Source organism: Typopeltis vanoorti, chromosome 9 (genome assembly GCF_054136105.1).
Source record: "Typopeltis vanoorti isolate ZY-2024b chromosome 9, IOZ_Tvanoo_1.0, whole genome shotgun sequence".
In the NCBI taxonomy this organism is placed as follows: Eukaryota; Metazoa; Arthropoda; class Arachnida; order Uropygi; family Thelyphonidae; genus Typopeltis; species Typopeltis vanoorti.
Window position 1 is genome coordinate 13,155,116 of NC_143557.1, and position 22,501 is coordinate 13,177,616.

Genomic DNA, 22,501 nt, shown 5'->3' on the forward strand with positions numbered 1-22,501 from the left:
TGCATCTAATGATAGGTTCTGCAAGACTCCCTTCTTTCACCTAGTCTCTTTTTTGGGATATATCATTGATCTTCTCCTATTAACTGCATATCCAACACACAGTGTTCTCTCTAAGTGGAAGTATGGTGTTATTAAAAACTTGAGTATATCTTCCCCATATCAACAGATTCTTTTTGTTTTTCTTATACCCTTGCCAAACACAGCACTGATTGTGCTTCTAGATCTTGCAAGCTTTCATGTGCACAAAATAGAGGATTGATAGTGGCTTATTCAACAGAACATCGAATTAATCATGAAAGTACCCATTAAAAGAAGCTGAATATACGTGAGTAGAGTGTTGTGGTTACAATATGATTTGAAAGGTTAGTACTTTTGTCAGATAAATGAGGATTCCAGTTCAGTGTTGCTGAATGTCAGTTGGTACTCTGCCCAGAGGAGATGGAATGTCTTGTATTGGCGGAACTTTGCTCTAGATTTTGAGGTGTTTTTAGACTAACTTTCCCTATTAACTTTTTATATTTTAGTGTTGTGCTTGAGTGGTTTAGAAAATGGGTTCATTTCCAGATAATAATTTTGATGTTTCACTGAATAAATAGCAAAATAAAATATAACTTCTTAATACTTTATATTACTGAAAATCGTGATGTTCCTAAAATGTTTGACAATATGAAAGAAAAACTCCTTCTAATACTTTGTACAGAAAAAGGCCACATGGCTGGCTCACTGTTAGTTTTCTGCTTCACTCAACTGATGAAGTTTTAACCATACGAAACGTTCGAAACCTGTCATGTTTGTTGCTGTCTTTCTGCGTATATAATAGTTTTTTTTTTTTTTTTTTTTTAGTTATTTTGGAATCCAAGACCTCAAGGGCTCACTTTAGTGAGTACGGGCATGGCAAAACGTGAGGTACCAGATGCTGAACCATTCCTTACTTCATGTAATATACATCTGTTATTTTATTCTGTAAACTGGTCCCTCCCCTTCTTTCTTTGCTTCTTTCTCCTCTCCTAGCTCCTTCCCCCCGATGCTATTAGAGTATTCGAGGGCTAGGGGTGAATCTTTCCTATCTTGCTAAGTCATTTTGTCCTATGCAGCCACCGAAGGAGGCAAGCTAACCTCAATAGGTGCCGGTCCCAAGTCCGGATAAATGGCGAGGGTTGATGTCAGGAAGGGCATCCAGTCGTAAAACTTCACTGCCAGCTCTAGCTATGATATGAGTCAAAGAGAAAATGATATAAGGGCTAGGGCGTACCCCTTAAGTGATGCACAGCCACATCGCCCTATAGCTCCAAGAAGTGGACGAGGGCTACGGCATCAAGGGCAGGTGCGGTTAAACAAGCGAGCCCAGCAGGTGGAGAGGATGTTACGAGTGGGAACACTGAATGTTGGAAGCATGACTGGAAGGGGAAGAAAAGTGGGAGACATGATGAGGAAGAGGAAGTTGGACATTTTATGTGTGCAAGAGACAAGGTGAAAGGGGACAAAGGAAGAACTCGGAGATGGATATAAATTGTTCTACTCTGGAGCGAATAACGAGGGAAGAAATAGTGTAGGAATTGTGGTTGTGTGACAGAATGAAGGGCGAAGTACTGGAAGTGGGTAGAAGGAACGACAGGATCATGCGAATGAAATTGGGTCTTGAAGAAGAGTGGGTGGTCGTATTATGTGTATATGCCCTGCAAGTTGGCTGTACAGCAGAGGAGAAAGATGAGTCCTGGAAAGTGTTAGATGAAGAAATGAGGGAGCTGGAAGAAAACGAGATGGTGATTGTCGGAGGAGACTTCAACGGACACATAGGGAGACAGAATAGAGACTGTGAAAGGGTGCATGGTGGCCACAGAGTGGGAATGATGAACCAGGAAGGAGAGAGGATTGTGGACTTTGCAGTAGCATTTGATCTGGCAATTGTGAACTCGTTTTTCTACAAGAGGGAAGAACATTTGATAACATTTAGGAGTGGTAACAACAGTTCACAAATTGACTACATTTTGACTAGAAGAAAACATCTTAAGGTTGTGACAAATTGTAAAGTAATTCCAACAGATCAAGTGGCACAGCAACACCGACTGCTGTGTGCAGACTTTAAAATAAGATCGAAGATAAGAACCTCTGGAAGCCATGGGATGAAGACGATTAAGTGGTTTCGCTTAAAAGAAGAGAGTGTGTGGAATCGTTTTAGGGAGAGGGTAATAGAGAGGATTTCGGATAGACTGGAAAGTGTACAAGATTGGTGGAAACATAATTCAAAAGTATTTCTGAGCTGTGCAATCGAGGTGCTTGGTGAGACATCTGGAAAGATTAGAGAGTAGGAGGAGGGTTGGTGGTGTAATAATAATGTACAAGTGACAGTGATAGCTAAGAGGAAAGTAAAGCAGAAGTGGGATGAGTCAAGAGTGGAAGAGAGGTGTACAGAGAGAGAAAGCAAGAAGCCAAGAGAGTTGTGGCACAGGTGAAGGCCATGGCATGTCAAGATCTGTATGATCAATTAGAAACAAAGGAAGGACAAAGAAAAATTTACCAACTAGCGAAAATATAAAAGCAGCAAAGGACATCTTACATGTGAGGCAGATCAAAGACGCTGAAGTAGAGTATTATGGAGGGATGTGGACATAAGAAACAGATGGAGAATATACTTTGAGGGACTTTTGAATGAGGAAAATGCAAGGACTCACAGAGAAGATGGGCAGCCTTCTGAGGGGATGGTGCAGAACATCAGTAGAGTAGAAGTGACAGAGGCCATGAAGAGGATGAGGAATGGAAGGCACTGGGGGAAGAGGGAATTCACCTGCTGTGGGACCTGTTCATGAAAGTTTGCCAACAGGAAAATATACCCGAGGAATGGAGGGAGAGTATTCATGTCCACATCTACAAGGGTAAAGAGGATTAACAAGACTATAAGAATTACAGAGGAATAAAGTTGATGTCCTACACAATGAAAATCCTAGAAAGGGTTCTTGATGGAAGATTGAGGAAGGAGGTGGAGATTGCAAAGGAACAATTTGGCTTCATGCCTGGTAGATCAAGAACAGGTGCTATCTTTGGGTTACAGCAGATGATGGAAAAGTTTTGAGAGAAACAACGGGAGCTACATCTGGCATTTATTAATCTGGAGAAAGCATACGATAGAGCCAAGGCAAGAAGTCTGGAGGTGTCCAAGGGAGAAGAAGGTTCCAGAGAAATATCTCAGGTTGGTGTGGGAGATGTACAGAAATGTAAGAGTTCAGACCTGTCTGGTACAGACAGAAAGTTTTCAAGTAACAGTTGGCTTGCATCAAGGATCAGCATTAAGTCTGTTTCTGTTTAATATTGTGATGGAGGTGGTGACGGAGGAGGTGAGAGAAGATGTGCCTTGGACAATGTTGTATGCAGATGACATCTTGCTGTGTGCAGATTCAAGAGAAGAAGTGGGAACTAAACTGGAAAGATGGAGAAAAATACTGGAAGAGAGAGGTGTGAGACTAAGCAGAAGTAAGACAGAGTATATGTGTTGCAGTGGGCGGCGGCCAGCAGACAGATCTGGAGCTGGAAGAAAATGTCATCAGGAAGGTGAGGGACTTTAGATACTTAGGTTCAACAGTGGAAGAAGATGGAGGAGCAGAGATGGAAGTGGGATGCAGGATACAAGCGGGTTGGAGGAACTGGAGGGAGATGGCTGGAGTGTTATGCGATAAGAGGGTGCCGATCAATCTGAAAGGCAAAATCTATAGGACAGTAGTGAGGCCAGCTATGACGTATGCTATGGAAACTGTGGCCCTGAGTAAAAATAACATCAGCAGGATGGAAGTAGCAGAGATGAGAATGCTTAGGTGGATGTGCGGTGTGACCAGAAAGGATTGTCTGAGAAATGACTATGTGAGGGGAACAATGAAAGTTACAAACTTAGGAGCAAAGATACAGGAGGGAAGGTTGAGATAGTTTGGTCATGTGATGAGGAGGGAGGACGAATATGTGGGAAGAATGGTCATGCAGATGGATGTGCAAGGAAGGAGGAAGCGTGGGCGGCCAAAGAAGAGATGGAGGGAGCTGGTTGAAGAATACTTGAGAATGAAGAACTTGGATGTGGTGACAGCTCAATACAGGAGGATGTGGAGGAGACTCATCATCAACAGTGACCCCACTTAAGTGGGAGAAGCTGCAGAAGAAGAAGTTATTTTGGAATCCAAAGTTTGCAAATTCATCTTTTTGGTTTTATCTTTTTCTTCGTTAGTTTTAAAATCCCTATCTACTTCATGTATTTTCTACACTTGTTGCTATCCTTTACCAACCTGTTTAAATTAACTGTAGAATAACACATATGCTACAGTGACTTTGTTTATTATGTAAATATTTCATCTTATGTATCATAAGACATCATCAGTAAAATTATTGAACAGCAATAGGAATTGAATTAAAAAATAGTAGTAGTGCACATGCTTAAATTGGATCCTTGTATGTATAGTCACATATTCATGGATTAAAACTAATGCCTGAAAGTAAAACAAATTAAATAAAATTGAGGATAACAGTTTCCCAAACTTTTGGAATAGTTAGACTGAGACAGTCGTTCTGATTAAGATTAGGTCTGTGAAGTAAGGCTTCAGCCCTTTTTTTATATAAACGTTTTTTCTATATAATTTTTTTGTTATAAATGGTTTTTCTGGAACACCTAGAAGAAAGAATTTTCTCTCTTTACTCCAAACAACAATTTGGCTATGGTACATTGATGATGTATAATAAATTTAGTTTAATCCTTTATCCAAGTGTGAGCAAACAAAGTTTGCACCTGAAAGTATCTTCAGGAATGGGGTAAGGTGGTACAACAGCTAGGCAACTCATTGCAAAGGTGGAGCAAGCTACCAACACTCCTATCTCAGTATCTCCTATAATGTAAAACACATCTCCTTGCGGATATATCTAATGTTATGCATTAAGGGAAGGGCCACTACCCAGACTAGTTTCGACCTTTATCGAGGCCTCTTCAGTGGTAGCCAGGCCCAAGTTGAGATACCAGGCAGAAGCTTTAGCAGGTCATCTCTACCTATAGGAGTTGCCAAATGGTGTGCCACCCTTTTTTTAATAAATTACTCTGGATTTAGAGAAAGATGTTGAAAGTTTATTTTTCACTTGGTTAGAGTATAATAAATTTAGTTTAATCCTTTATCCAAGTGTGAGCAAACAAAGTTTGCACCTGAAAGTATCTTCAGGACTGGGGTAAGGTGGTGTACCATCTTAAGATGGCACACCATTTGGCAACTCCTATAGGTAGAGATGACCTGCTAAAGCTTCTGCCTGGTATCTCAAATTGGGCCTGGCTCCCACTGAAGAGACCTCAATAAAGGTCGAAACTAGTCTGGGTAGTAGCCCTTCCCTTAATGCATAACATTAGACATATCTGCAAGGAGATGTGTTTTGCATTATAGGAGATACTGAGATAGGAGTGTTGGTAGCTTGCTCCACCTTTGCAACGAGTTGGCTTGGTGTTGCACCACCTTACCCCAGTCCTGAAGATACTTTCAGGTGCAAACTTTGTTTGCTCACACTTGGATAAAGGATTAAACTAAATTTATTATACTCTAACCAAGTGAAAAATAAACTTTCAACATTGATGATGTCTTTGCAGTTTAGAGTAATGCAGAATCAGAACTCTACTCATTTCTACCAAAAATCAACGCCCTAGAGCCTCGTATCAAGTTCACACTTGAAAAAGAATCATCAAACGGTATTTCCTTTCTTGATGTACACATCCAGCATAAGCCAGAAACCCCAAAAATAATTAACTGCTCTCCTACAAATCAACCTAGACATGAAGAAACCCACAGAACTCCTATACCATATATTAAATGCATCTTTGAATGTTTGGAAAAAAATATGAAAAAATATCAACTCATTGCTACCTATAAACTCATCAACCAAATTTACAACTTACTACTTTCTCCAAAAGAGAAATCCTCATCAATGATACTACCAGGAATATACAAAGTAACATTTTCATGTAACTTGTCTTATTATGGACAAACGGAAGATCTATGAATAGACGTATCTTTGAACATCAAGACCACACGTGGCTTATCAAACCCCACAAATCTGGCCTTGCTCAATGTGGAATTGAAAATGCTAACCACAGGATCCAATGGCAAAACTCTAAACTGCTACATAGATTCATATAAAGAAAGTGCTTGAAGCCCTTCTTCATAGACTTAATCTTTTTTAACACGTTTGCTGCCAACTATGAGTATACTCATAGTTGGTATATGAGCCTCAGAAGCCAACTAGAAATATACTCATATGTTGATTACCGACCTCCTATGCCAAGCACGAGTTAACCTGTAATTTGTAAATCAAATTAAAACTAATAAAATCAATAAAAATACTAAAATGAAATTAATAAAATAAAAACCAATTTATTTAAATTACGAATGGTACACTTTAAAACAATTTTCCATGCACAATGGTGGTTTTTCCTGGTAAACAGGACAATAATAACGTGTTTCGCGTCATTGTTTGTTTCGTGTACATACACGGCATGGCTTTGTCGGGCAATTCTTTTTTTCTGTAGGTGGTAAAATTTCGAAATAATGAAGATCCCGAATCATGCGGATATTCTGTGATGCAGTAAGCTCATCCATTCCAACAAAAATGATTTAAATTGATCTCTAAATTTTAACGCAGTCATTGTGTTTCCAGTAATTATATTATAAAATTTATGCGCATTTTCAATGTATATATCAAAAATGCGTATTGCCAATTTCTTTGGCCATCTAATTGTCTTTCATAAGGTGGAATAGTAAGAAAGCATTTGATCAGAAAGATTGATGCCTGACATGCCCAAATAATAGTCCCTAACGATATTTTTTTAATTGAATTTTACCATTCCGATTTTTCGCTTCAACCATTTCAAATTTGTGCATATTTGAAATGGAAAGAACTTCCTTCTTATCCTTCCATTTGCTGACTAAAACAGGACCTCTTCTTTGCCAGACAAATTCCCCTTTCTTTAGTTTCTTCTGTATAATATCTGGTGGATTGTTTTTCCTATTATTTCTCAGCATTCCACACACGTAAGTTTTTTTCTGTCAGTAAGAGATTCAGAATTATAAAAATTGTCCACATGCAATACATAACCCCGGTCTAAATATTCTTCCATCAAGTGAAATACAATATCATATGCATGACCCATTTTTGCTAAAGAGAATTCAGATTTACCTGTATAAATTTTTATTTTTATCATCAATCCATTCGATTCGCATAGTTCATAGATGTATTGAAGTAATGCTAAATATGAAATAAAAAGATAGTAAAGAATTAATTAGATGACAAACACTTTCTGTTTGTTGATAAAGGATTTTAGTTTAGTCTTTACATATTTGCTAATGGTAATAATGGATTTGGGAGTTGGGGTGTACTTGTTCTAAATTTTCTGCAGGAAACTTGCAGTAACATACTTTTTTCCTGATTGTAACTTTGCTATAGCAATATGAAACTTGCAATATGAACCAGATGATTTATTCTGAAGATATACTTTTAATCCAATACTAATATATTATCCTATTAAAACTCAATGGGATAGATATTTTTTAGATATAAAGAAAATATATTTATTGAAAATGCTATTAGAGTAATTCGAGGGCTAGGGCTGCTCTCCCATGTTTGAGACCATACCATAATGGTTTCCTGAGGAAGGCAATGGAAAACCACCTCAGTATTATGTCCAAGAAATATGAACTGGGCAAATTTAGTTTCCACACCTGGCAAATAATGGATGTCATGCCTGGCAGAAGAAGAAATGGGGCTTCTCAGGTCATTAACCTATGAAATCCTCATATGGACAATGAGGATGGGATCCCAAGGAAAATAGGAAGAAAATAAGACATCCAAGAGAGAATGAGATAGCAACTATACGTGTGGCAACTTGGAATGTAAGAATAATGTTGAGAGCTGGTAAATTAGAGAACTTGAAGAAAGAAATGGAGAGGAATAAATTGGATGTGGTTGGTTTAAGTGAAGTCAGATGGGAAGATATAGGAGATTTTGAAAGTGATGGTTATAGAATTATATATTCCTGTAGACATGGGGGGGAAAATGGAGTAGCATTTGTGTTAAATGAAAAGGTTAAAAATTCAGTAGAAGAAATAATATATAAAAGTGACAGGGTGATTATGATTAAACTGAAAGCAAAGCCTGTGGACATAATGATTATACAGATATATATATGCCCACAAGTGACCATGATGAAAATGAAGTAGAAGAGATATATAATCAAATAGAAGAGATAATGGAAGAAGACAGAACTAAAAGGTGCACCATCTGGATTGGAGACTGGAATGCAATGGTAGGTGAAAAGGTAGAGAAGGGAATAACAGGAAGATATGGCCTTGGAAAAAGGAACGAGAGAGGTGAAAGACTAGAGTTTTGTAAAAGGCACAAACTAATCGTTGGTAATACTTGGTTTAAACTTCCAAAGAGAAGAAGATATACATAGAAAATGCCAGGAGATATCACAAGATACTAGATTGATTATATGTTAATACAAAATATACTTTTAGAAATAGTATATACATATATACTAACAGTGCAAATAGGATATCAACTTATCCAGGAGCTGATATTGACTCAGACCATAATTTGCTTGTTAGGGAATTAAGAATAAGATTTAAGAAAATAAACAAAGGTAAAAGCAAGAAAAGGTGGAACCTAGAAAAACTCAAAGGAGATGCAGGTAAGAAATTCAGAGAAGAACTGGAGAATAAAATAAGAAACAAAGAAGATATATCTGAAGAAACTATTGATGTTAACGCAAAATGGAATCAACTGAAAAACTTGATATATGAAACAGGTGCTGAAGAGACAGGTTTTGTGGAAGGGATAAGAATTAAGAAGCCATGGATTACAAATGAAATAAGAAAAATGGAGGAAAGAAGAAGATGAAAAAATTTAAACACTGAAGAGGGAAGAAGAAAATACAAATATTAAATAATGAACTGAAAAGAGAAACTGATAAAGCAAGAGAGGAATGGTTAAAAGCAGAATGTAAAGAAATTGAAGAAATGGATAAAAGGGGACGATATGATAAAATGTTTGAAAAAGCATAAGAAATCTGCCATTAGAAGATAAGCAAGGAAAATTGATTTATGATAGTGAAATACAAGGTGAAAGATGGAAGGAATATATCAAAGAACTTTATGCAAAAATTGAAAGACCACCAACAAAAATTGAATTGGAAGAGCAAAATGAAATCTCAACAGAAGAAAGAGGTTCTGAAATAATAAAGAGAGAAGTAGAAACAGCAATTAAGGAATTAAAAAGTGGAAAGATGGAAGGAGTGGATGGAATACCTACTGAAATCCTAAAACAACTGGAGGACAAAGGTATAACAGAAACATGGAAACTCTGCAACCTCATTTACAAAACAGGAGTATGGCCTGAAGATTTCACAGAGAGTATTCTTATACCAATTGAAAAGAAAAGCAGTCCTGTTAAGTGCAGTGACTACAGAACTATAAGCATGCTCTCGCATACCTCCAAAGTACTGCTAAGAATATTAAATCAACGATTGTATAATAGAGTGGAGTATTTTCTGGGGGATGATCAATTTGGATTTAGAAAAGACAGAGGAACTAGAGATGCAATTGGAGTAATGAGGACTGGACCATATGCGAAAGGAATATAGAAGTAAATAAAGAAGTTTATATATGTTTCGTTGACTTTGAAAAAGCATTTAACATGATGAAAGAAAATCTGATGGAAATGTTACGCAAAATAGGTTTAGATTGGAGAGACCGAAGGTTAATAGCTGAATTATATATGAACCAAACGGCCATAATAAAGACAAAAGTAGGAAAAACTAAAAAATGTGTGATTGGCAGAGGTGCAAGACAGGGATGCTGCCTGTCACCGATGTTCTTCAATATATTTGCAGAAGAAATGATAAAAGAAGCATTTGATGAAGAGAAAAGAGGAATCACTATTGGAGGAAGAACAATACAAAATATTAGATTTGCAGATGATCAGGCAATATTAGCTAATACTGAAGATGAACTACAGTACCTAATGCAAACATTTGAAAGTATATGCAAGAAATATGGTATGAAAATTAACACAAAGAAAACAAAAGTGATGAGAGTCTCCAGGTAACCAGGAAGTATCAAGGTGATGATGAATGGAGGACGTGTAGAGCAAGTGAGGCAATACAAATACCTTGGTAGTATAATACAAGAAAATGGAAAATGTGACAGAAATAAAAAAAAAAAAAAAAAAGAATTAACAAAGGAAAATATGCATTTTATAGCAAGAAAAATTTGTTTTTTAATAAAATGAATAAAAATCTAAAGAAAAGGCTTAAGTGTTATATTTGGAGTATGACCTTATATGGGTCAGAAACATGGACATTTGGGAAGAAAGAAGCTAAAATGTTGGGGGCATTTGAAATGTGGTTATGGAGAAGAATGGAGAAAATTAAGTGGACTGATAAAATCACCCAATGAAGAAGAAAGGAATTTATTAAAGGCCATAAGAAGAAGAAAGCATGACTGGATAGGACATGTATTTAGAGGAGAAAGCCTATTGAAAAGAATGATAGAATGGAAAATTGAAGGGAAGTGACCAAGAGGAAGGAGACGACTAATGATGCTTGATGATATAATGGGCACAGAGGATATCAGGAAATGAAGGAGGAAGCAAGGAACAGAGGAAATTGGAGGAAGAGAATCTGCTGAGTTATACCATTGGACCTGTCAAGAGACAGAACACTAATGATGATGATTTATTGAAAGAAGTGAATAAGATATCTTGCCTTTTGATGTAATAACTGCTTCATGTGGGAGACTAATTTGCCTGTGCTCTAATTCTGCATTCCAGTTAATCCCAGAAATGTTCTGTTGAATATTCTATTGTGTTCAAGCCAGTCACTGCAGTGTTCTGATGCTGTTCTCTTCAGATGACATGTTTGCAGTCATTTTTTTGTGACATGAAGTATTATTATATTGGATGGTGTACCACTATGTATCTTATATACTGTGGTGTCATAAAATACAGTAGAAGACATGCACCATCATCATCATCATGTGTAACATCTTGTAGAACGTAGCTTGAAGTCATGATTCCATATGTTGTGAATGGTAAACCTAAGCCATACTACAAGAAACAGGTCCACATCGCTATTACCATCTCGAAATTGACTGACAGGACAATGTGCACACCACACGTAAACTGCATTCTCCAGGCAGCCTCAGTATCTAGACATATCCACCAGATGAGAAGATCCTGTTAGTATAGTTTATTGCTCCATTGACCAACCAGTTTTTGTGTGCCTATATTCATTGCTTGTGCAGTCTTACTAGTGGAATTTCACATCCCCAAACATATTCTCTAGATGATTGCAAAGTGAAGTAACCAATCTTGTTAAGTAACAGTTGCTGCTCCTGTCATTTAGTATTTTAGACATACTAGTCATGTCTTGTGGTTAATGTTACTTATGTGCTTCAGTTTTTCCAACACACTTCTGGATTAACACGTTTGCTGCCACGCTACTTCGGCATAGTGTGTTCCCGTATGCCGAGCAATTTCACTTCAAGGTCAGTAAGGTAATCTTGTTGCCAGCGGTAAGCATCATACGAGTATACTCTTAGTTGGCTTGTGCAGAGCATATACCATCTATGAGAATACAAAGTTTTGATGCTTGCTCCACAAGCCAAGCATTTTCACTTCTTCAAGGTCAGTACAGTAATCTCGTTGCTGGCGGTAAGCGTCATACGAGTATATTCGTAGCTGGCTTGTGTGGCTGGTTCAACTACGAGTATACTCGTAGTTGGCAGCGAACGTGTTAACTGCTGATCTCCTATAAAGGAGATCAGCAGTTAATCCAGAATTTGCACATGTAGTTTATCCATTTTCCTACAGTCAGATGTCCCATGGCTTTTTGGTGGGATAGTTTGAAAAGATTTTCTGATGAATTATTTGAACATTGTCATTTAGAAAAATATTACTTTCCCTTCTGCTCATAACCATATTAATTTTCTTTAGTGGGCATTTGGAGTTACTCTTTGGGAAATGATGACCCTTGGGCAGCAGCCGTATATGGAAATCGATCCATTTGAGATGGATGCTTATTTACGAGATGGTTACAGATTATCACAGCCAATCAACTGTCCAGATGAATTGTAAGTGTATTTTTATATATATATATATATATATATATTTAAATGGAAATAAGAATAAAAGGGAAAGAGAGGTAAAGTAGAAATAACCATTCTCAAAAGAAACTGCCTTTAAAAAAATTGATATTTGTTTTCCAGATTAAAGAACGGGTTTTGGAATGAAACATGCTGAAACAGCATGGACACAAGGAAAGTTATATGGGAGAAAACCAAGTACATATACAGCACACTATTTAAATAGAAAGCCACTATTGAAGCTATGCACAGTTAGGAGGATGGCATGTCCCATATGGAAATTTTATAGTAAGATGCTAGTTAATGATCCCCTGTTCAATGCTGTTTCATTATGTATCACTGGAGAAGCAGCATGTTCAGATACAAAGGTAGCTTAAGAATATCCTTCAACTCTGAAAGTTACCATCATTGAGTGAGGCAGTTATTGTTCTGAACTTGTTTGTAACATGTAATTGTATAAGTTTTTATATATAATAATGTCGAATAAAAGTTCGCTACTCTCCTATTCAGGTTTGTGTTTTCACCTTTTACTATTTATATAAGGTTAAAATGAACCTGTTTAGTGCTGTTTCATTTCATCCATCTATTCATTGGATCAGACCATACTGCAATATCAGATTCTGTCTGGTCATTCTGATGCTCGGTGAGGTGCAGTACCAGTCCTCACCAGGTCATCCTATTGTATGCTTTTCTATAGGTTTCAACTCTCTGAAGATCATTCGCTTCAGACACCATCCATCCATCTCATTATTAGTTTTCTCCATCCTCTTTTTCCAGAAACTTTACCTTCTATTACTGTTTTTTGAGAAATCCTCCTTCCATTTCAATGTGTCCTAAGTATTTCAACTTTCTTCTGTCAATATCCTTAAGGAGCCTTAACGATTTGCATCCTTTCTAACATCCATCTGTTTGTCTGCCTTTCGGTATATGATATCCTCAACAGCCTTCTGTAATGCCACATCTCAAAAGCAGCGATCCTTTTTCTATCAAACTTCTTTAGGTTCCAGGTCTCAGATCACTGGAAAAACAGTTGCATCCAAAATCCTCAACTGTGACGATAGATCTCCATCCCTCCAGATTTTAGGCAAGTTTTTGACTGTTGTTTTAGCCATTCCTTACCTTCTTCTGATATCTTCTGAACAGCAATTCTTCACATTAGTAATGGATCCCAAACTGAATCCCAAACAGGATTCAGTTTGGGCTTAAACTTGTGTGTTAGGTCACAAACTAAAAACGAAACATCCTTTTATAATTGTGCCTCGTCATTTGAAACTGTCTCTTCACATTTATTAGTATAAAAAATTTCCTTGTCCCTCCTGATGGCTCTTCTGACTTCTCTCTGTAATCTCTTATATTTTTCAGTAATTGTATCTCTTTATTTCTCCAACTGCCTTCTTTTGATTAGATCCCATTTTTAATCTGATATCTATGGGTCTCTTGGTCTTCTAAATGTGCCAAGATACTTCTCGGCTGTATTCTGTATTATAACCTTGACTCTTTCCCATAGCATTTCAGGTGAGTTCTCCTCACTGGTCTCCAAAAGATCATCCAATTGAGTTGATGTTTCTTCTGTGAACCCACTAGGGATTATTCTGACATCCAGTGTAATGGGATTTGCCACTTGGATGGTTTTGGAGTCTTAGTCTTACTTTGACTCTTACTAGCTGATGATCTCTTCCACAGTCTGCTCAAGGATAAATATGCACATCAGAGATGCTTGTCTTCCACTGTTGGAGAGCCAGGATGTAATCAGTCTGATGCCTCAACCTATCAGTATTAAATTCTAAGAACATATCCTGGATCTTACTGTATATGAATCATTCACCCTTATCCTGCATACTCATGCTCTCCAAATTTCTGACATAACCTGTTATGAAAGGTGTCAGAGAAAAAACAGTGTTGCTGTAGATAATAAGAAAAAACCAATCTCCTACACAAAAAAAAAATTCTCATAACATCTGCTGAGGCAGCTCTGATGATTGCATTTTCACAAGCTATCTGATCAGATTTTCAAACCTTTTAAAGTTTCTACATCTATTTGGATTGAAAAAGGTTGGATCTTTAATATTCCTCCCCTATGCCTATCTATTTTACAGCACCAAAATGAATTCATATGGCTCTTCTTTTGATAAATCTAACAGGGATTATGGTAGGCAAGGCTGTTTATCCCTAACTTTTGAGGACTGGTATGGTGCTAGTGTCCACCCTTAGCCATCACAGATAGTTGGCTCAGGGCTATTAATGACTTTTTAATAGACATCTAGGGAGGAGAGCACAGTAGACAATTACCACCATATCAGTCACTCACCTTAAACAAGTTGATTTTCTTGATCTGCAGATTAAAAACTTGAGTTTCTAGGACCATAAATACTACTCATCCATGGCAGAGATCAACCTCCCTCAGGAACCAGCCAAAGAAAGAAATAAGATCTTCTATGCAGTGACTGGAAACAAACTTTTTTTTTTTTTTTTTTTTGTGTGTGTGTGTGTGTGTGGTCTACTGCTGCAGATGCAAATGCCATTTCACACAGGGCTATGCAGGCTAAAAAATACTACAAACAAAACAAAAAAAAAAGGGAAAAAAAATCATTCATGGCCTCAGTTTAAATTTAATGATGTTCATAACCACCTACATGTTAAAACTTTTTTAAATAATGAAACCTGTGGTGCATTCATAATTAGAAGAAACACACCTATAAACCACAGTGAAAATTATTTAATTGTAAATATTTCATCCTAAGTATCTTAGGACATCATCAGTACAGTAATTAAACAAAATTAGGAATGACATACAGTTAGGGCACATGATTACAATAGAATCTCATGAAAACGTGCATAACGTGCTAAAGTAGTACCAAAAAAAAAAAAAAAAAGTTAATTATTTAACACAATTTTGTATGATAATTTCCCATACTTTAGGAATAGTAAGAACTTCGTTGCGGTTTAGGTTTGGTCTGTGTGGTAGGGCTTCAGAACTTTCTTTGTATAAAGGTTCATGTTTAAATAAAGATCTATGTAAAAGTTTAGCCTTTTCCCAATGGATCCTATGGTTTGGATTTTCAATTCCGTGTTGAGAGAGGCCAGATTTCTGCGATTTAAGAAGACGAATGTGGTCTTGATGTTCCGAGATGCGTTTCTGAACAGACCTACCTGTCTGTCCAAAGTAAGATAATTTGCATGGGCATGGAATCTCATAAACACCAGGTAACATCAAGGGTGAGAATTTGTCCTTAGGAGAAGGTAATAAGTTGTAAATTTGGTTGATAGGTTTGTAAGTAGTGGCAAAATTGTATTTCTTCATAATTTTAGAAAGACATTCTGAGATGCCTTTAACGTAAGGTATGGGAATCCTATGCACTTCTTCCTGTCTGGTTTGATGTATGCAGAAGTGACTGATGATTTTTTGAGTTGTTTTGGGATTATATCCATTTAGGATGGCTGTATTTTTGATAACTTCTAATTCCTGGTTTAAAGATTCTTCAGAGGAGCAGAATTTGTGTGCTCTGGAAACTAGTGATTTAATAATGCCATATTTCTGAGATGGATGATGAGCAGAAGAATTGTGAATGTAGCGACCTGAGAATGTAGGCTTGCGAAAGACGGACGTGGCGATGGAACCGTCTTCTTTTCTTTGGATGTGTAAATCCAAAAAAGAGATACCCTGTGGAGATTCTTTTTCTAACATAAAGTTGATGCGATGATGAAGAAGGTTAATTTTATCTAGAAACAGTTGTAATTCAGGATCGGGATGATTCCAGACTGCAAATACGTCATCGACATATTTTTTTTGTACTACTTTAGCACGTTATGCATGTTTTCATGAGATTCTATTGTAATCATGCGCCCTAACTGTATGTTATTCCTAATTTTGTTTAAATACTGTACTGATGATGTCCTAAGATACTTAGGATGAAATATTTACAATTAAATAATTTTCACTGTGGTTTATACGTGTGTTTCTTCTAATTATGTTAAAACTTGGTCTGTTGTTTTTCACAGAACTTCATCTGACAGCCTCAGTAACTTCATCATTCTGAAAGGGGAGAGAAGCTGGATTATGTGCTCTCGGTTATAATTTAACACAAATAATTCCTTTAGACATTCATAGCAATTACTCAGCAATCAGGAATGGATTCTATTCAAAGAATACGAGGTCAGATTCTTTGAATAGAATAAAACTTATGAAGGGCCATTACAAAATAACAGAAAGGAAGGAATTTTTTCTTAATCCAGGAAAATGCAGTATTCATCAACAAAAACTTACTTTGACAGGTCTTTCATTTTTACCTCTGCCATCCCTATCCAAATGTCTAATCTTCAATTTCTTGCCTGTTTTAACCATTACAGCAACATCGCACTCTTTTCTTCTTCCAGATTCTTTCTGGTCATATGACTCCAGACAAATCATATTTGCAAGTTATGTAAACGAAAACTTCCACATTACAGTCATGAGTAGTTAGTTAAAGTATCTGCTCTCCAATCAACAGGCTGCGATTTGAATCCCACCACAGGCATGTATGTTTGTGATTGTCTCTAGGTGGGAAATGAATTTCATTGCCTGATGTGAGACTACTACCCATTTACTGAAAGCCTGAAGTGGCTTAAAAAGTTCCTTTGGTCTTTTAGAGCAGGGTTTCTGGACTAGGTAAAAAATGAATATAAATACACAATATGTATAAAATCAATAAAGATAGAAAAAAAAAATCCTTAGTCCACACACAGTATAAATATACTTTTTGTGGTTGGAGCCACATAAAATATATATATATATATGTAGAAAGTATTTTACCTTGGGTATAATAAATGTTAAAGATACCAAGCTATTTTAAACCTGGTTTTACTCCATTTCCCAAGTAAGCAAACTTGACTTGTTTGTCTGTTTGCTTACTTGGGAAATGGAGTAAAACTGGGTTTAAAATAGCTTGGTATCTTTAACATATATATATATATATATATATATATACAGGGTGTCCCAAAATTCATGCAAGAAGTAATTTTGATAGAAAACACAGATTTTTAATTAAAAATTGTAATTTCTTATTGATTCATAAAGTATACAGTATAGGGTTATGCATGGAATAGCATATCGGGTAAATGGCCTCCACGGCTTTGCTGGCACATACACACTCTTTTGTCAAAATTTTCCATGACCGTTTTGCATAAATGTGGCTGAATTTCGTTGATACAGTGCTCAATTTCCTCCTTCAAGGCATGGGTGATCGTGGGCATAAACCTTAGACTTCAAAAAACCCAAAAGAAAAAAGTGCAACGCCGTTAAGTCACATGATCTGGGCGGCCAATTCTGATCACCAAAACGGGAAATTACATGACCAGGAAATGACTCATGCAGTAATTGAATTGTTTCTCGGGCTGTATGGCATGCGGCACCGTCTTGTTGAAACCACATGTTGTCCACATCCATATCTTGCAATTTAGGCACAAAAAACTGGATTATCATGTCGTGATAGCGAGCACCATTAACTGTTATTGCCTTACCAGCCGCATTTTCGAAGAAGAATGAACCGATGATGCCTCCAACCCAAAATCCTCACCAAACAGTGACACGTTGTGGATGCATTTGTTTCTCAACAATCACTCGTGGATTTTCTGAACCCCAAATGCGACAATTTTGTCGATTAATGAAGCCAACAAGATGAAAACGAGCCTCATCGCTGAAGATGATTTTGTTTGAAAAATAAGCATCCACTTGTTGTTGTTGTTCCATAATCTATTCACCGAACTCTCTTCACTGTGTGTGGTCAGTAGACTTCAGTTCTTGAGTCAATTGAACTTTGTAAGCATAAAGATGCAAATCTTTCGTGAGAATACGCTGCAGAGAGCTTCTCGAAATGCCCAATTCAAGACCACGGTACCGAATTAATGTTCCTGAACTCTCAGCAACACTCTCACGAACTGCTTCGATGTTTTCTGTTGAACGACTTGTTGAAGGATGGCCAGAGTGTATAAGATCACTAATTGATCCAGTTTCCTTGAATTTTTTAATTAATCTTTTCACAGTTGAAGTTAAATCACTATTCCGACCATATTTTGTACAAAAATTGCGAACTGTAGCTGCCAAACCTTCATTATTTTTAAAATATTGCTCAACAATGAAAATGCGTTGTTCTTTCGTGTAGCGCTCCATTTTTAATAACCCTGAACTGTCAGCTGTCACGCTGTCTTTTTTTTCTTGTTGGCAACACTTTACCGCACAAATGGCGCTAAATTTAAATCGTGCGTGAATTTTGGGACACCCTTTTTATATATATATATATATATATATGACAATATTGTGTAATACGTGGAACATACAAATTAATTCATTAAGAGAACATATATAAAAATTTACTTTCTTGTTTTCCCCAATGTAATCATCAGTTTCTCGTACTCAAACATTTACCAAGATAAGCTTATATAAAATCACATATCATTACAAAATTAAGCTCATTATTTTTGTATTAATCTACCAAAAAATTACTCTTGCAATTAAATTGGAATAATTTAGATAATCCTAAACAATATTGTGGACTGTTTCTTAAGGCTTTTTAGTGCAGAAGGGTAAGTTCCTTAATAAAGCAAACATTGCCTTTCTATTCTTCTGTCTCTCTCACATATAGATGTGTGACCATGGTAACATGTTACAAAGATAAGGCTGACCTGTTGGCAGACTGTTCTTAGCTTGTTTAAAATTCTTTAACTTGACCTTGTATTCTCATTTAAAAAAAAAAAAGTATAAGGGGGACCGGAACGTAATCAATTTTTTGAACTACATTTTTAATATAAATTTTATTAAAGAACAAATTAACATTATTCATTTCTATAATCGGCGTCGTTAATTATAACCTTATTCCAACAATCTACTAAGTTTAAAATTCCTTTTTTGAAAAAAGTTTTTTCTTTGGAGGCAAAAAATGATATCAAATTCCTTTGGACATCATCTTGTGAACGGAAGGTTTTATATCTTATGCTGTGTTCTAAGGACCTGAATAAGTGATAGTCACTAGGGGCAATATCCGGTGAATATGGAGAATGTGGTAAAAGTTCCCATCCTAACTGCCTAATTTTTTCTTGAGTCATTCAAAACCACATTTTTGCAGAATGTGGTTTTGCATTATCTTGCTGCAAAATTATGCACCTTTTCAATTGACAAGCGCAGGACGTTTGATTAACAATGCTTGATGTAGTCACTCTAATTGTTCACAGTAGATGGCTGCTGTGATAGTCTTACCTTATTCCATGAGTTTGTAATGAATAATTCCATGAATATCCCACCAAACGCACAACAGAATCTTTTTGTGGATGAAGTCTATCTTTAGGTGTTGGAATTGGAGTTTGATTTGGAGAAAGACACTGTTTTTTGTGTTTCTTATTCTTATACGGCACCCATTTTTCATCACCAGTTACGACTCGTTCCAAAAAAGGAGTTATTTTGTTGTCTGGTCAACAATGAATTGCAAATCGCCCATCTCTATGCTTTATTGTTTTCTGACGGTTCATGTGGTACCCATACGGCATCTTAAAGAACCTTGCCACTCTTATGTAAGTGCTCTTGGACAGTTGACCATGATGAATATCTCTGCTAATTCTTGTATGGTTTGTTTTGGATCTGATTCAAAGAGAGTCTTAAGAGCATCGTCATCTAGAGTAAGAGGCCTTCCAGATCAAGGACGATCAGAGTGATCAAATTTTTTTTCTGTAAATCTCCTAAACCATCGCTGACATTTGTTAACCTTCAGTACGTCTCCATAAGTTGAGCAAATGATTTTGGTAGCCTTGATAGCCTTCTTTCCTTGGTGAAACAAAAACAACATACAATGACGTAAATGGTGCTTTTCAACTTTAAAGTCTGCCATATTAAAAAAAAATAATCTAAAATAAAAAAAAACAGGTTTTTTAAATAGAAAAGTAATGCTAATATTTACATAAAAATCAAATTTAATAATTTATGTGGTATTTAAGAAAAAACAATCGGCTAAAAATGACCTATTAAAAATAATTGATTACTTTCTGGCCCCCCTTATATTATTATTAAGAGAGTCAGGACTCATCGAGGAGGCTACATGCACCAGCTATCATACTTATTCTTGAATTCATTCACACTGCTTGCACTCACAACATCCAATGGCAATCCATTCCAATCATGAACACCACCCTGTGAGAGAAAAATCTAGTCCTCTTCTCCTTTCCCCATCCTCAATAAATCAAAATATTCCATCAACTGAAATCCTATATGACTCTTTCAGAAATCTCAATCGTATCACCCCTCTTTTTCCTGTTTGCTAGTGTCTGCAGTCTACAAATTCTCAGTCTGTCTTCATAATCAGTATTCCACAATCCTGATATCATTTTTTCAACACTCTCCTTTGCACTCTATCCAGTATATCAGAATCACAATGGAAACCAGGAGACCAGACCTGCACACAATAGTCCAAGTGAAGTTTTTATCAAGGCCTTGCAAAGAGGCAAAATGACTTCCTTATTTTTACATTTCGTTTCAGCATTGCAATTATCTTTTGAGTTGTATTTGCAATCTTTGCTATATGGTCCCTGAACTTCAACTTCCTATCACTAACACTCCAAGATCTCTAGCCTTATCAGGTTCTTCAAGCATAATCTCACCAATATAATACAGCAATGGATATCTAATCATGCCAAAGTGCATGACTTTACATTGAACTGACATCCATTTTCCCATGTCTGCTATTCCAGTCTATTCAAATAATTCTGCATGTACTGCATATCAGCAGCATTCCTGATTACCCTACCTATCTTTGTATCATCAGCAAATAGCTGTCTGTCACTTGTCAAATCCTTCCCAATATCATTAATGTATAGATTGAATAACAGTGGACCAACACTGATCCTTGTGGTACACCACTGTTTTTATTAATCTTTGTACTGTTTATGGGCAGCACTACCCTTACATCATGTCCAGAGTTGATATAGGCCTAAGCCTTTACAAGTGTTTTACCCTATGCCTGTTCAAGTTATTATTGTAGTCATTCTCTGGTGGCAATGCCATGCTACCATTGTGCCCTCCAGGGCCCTCAAGGAAAGAACTTTTATATCCTTCTGTGTAAGCCCAAGCTGTTTTAAGTCCTTATGGCTATCTACGCTCCATACGCCATGTAAAGAGATTGTGGTAAACCGCAGAGTTGCCCCATGCTTCTCCCATATCTTACTAAATCTTGGTTATTCTTATAATAGTTTACCTTTTTATAGCTATAGGCCAGTGGGCACCCTGTTCCCATCACGTGGGCATCAACTACCCAAACGTCACCATCTCTTTTAATCACTAAGTCTGGCTTATGCGAACCTGCTGAGGTCCTATATTGTGGTTCCACCGTGGTCTCCCAACCTTTGTTCTTAAAGCAGTTGTTCAGAATGGAGACCATGGCGTCAAGCCTCCACATGTAGATGCGCTATGGGTGCGGAAGCAATACTGGACTATATGAGACAATGTCTCACTGTAGTGGCGGCCAGCCCTACAGTTTGAGTCGTTACTACCCCATCAAGCTGTGTGGGCTTGAGTGGACAGGGCATTGATCCTCATCCTGATAAGGTCAATATTCTCGAACCCAGGGAGGAGTCTGGTGCCATCCTTATCCAATCATGCTGGGGAGACACCAGATATGACTCGTTTAAAGGAGCACCATCTACAGAACAGTGCAGCAGAGATGCCCATCTCTTGTGTTCTGCAGGTGCCGACTCAATTAAGGTACCTTGATAATGTGACCAACCTTTAGCTTGCCTAAAGTCTTCTTGTATTAATGGGCTATAGAAAGCCTCTCTGCAGAAAGGGGAAGAAGATACTTCTAACTTTGCGATTCTGGACAGCTGCAGACTTGGGATCAGTCATCAAAGTGATGGAACCCTGAGGCCGCCTTCATTCACCCTCGTGTGGTAATATGCAGTAGAGGTGTCAGGCAGCAGTTGGAACCATGATCTCACGGCTGAACGGATAGTGCCGTCCATTCAGGACAGTACCATGATGTATGTCCTACCAAGCACTAACTTGTGGTAATGGTGAGGTAGGAGGTAGTGGGAAAGGAGAAACAATCTTTGCTGAGGCTTGAGAGGAGCTTTCCTCAAAGAAGCAATCCTAGCTTCTAGGATAGAAGGGACAGAAGATATTTCCTTTGGGGTGAACATGATACCGAGGCATCTCCACTCTTCCAGGATGATGAAAGCATGCAACGGCCTCCCGTGCAGGGAAAACTCTATAGTCTTGACCTTAAGCTTCTTGTCACGACCAGAGGGGACAAGAGCTAAAGAGCAAGACTTCTCTACATTAATAGAAAGGCCTAGAATAAAGAAAAAGTCAACTGCTGCTCGGTCAAGAAGTTCCTGCAAGC

The 22,501-nt window shown here is 37.2% G+C and overlaps 1 protein-coding gene across 4 annotated transcripts in view; it reads left to right on the forward strand.

The window, feature by feature from the left end:
- LOC150102889 (inactive tyrosine-protein kinase RYK-like) overlaps nt 1-22,501 on the forward strand; it is a 378,596-nt gene that overhangs the window by 345,088 nt on the left and 11,007 nt on the right. For all 4 annotated transcript variants that reach the window (XM_090397499.1, XM_090397500.1, XM_090397502.1 and 1 more), the window contains one exon: nt 11,998-12,134. In XM_090397499.1, coding sequence (XP_090253625.1) covers nt 11,998-12,134 — 137 coding nt within the window. The remainder of the gene's footprint in view (nt 1-11,997; nt 12,135-22,501) is intronic.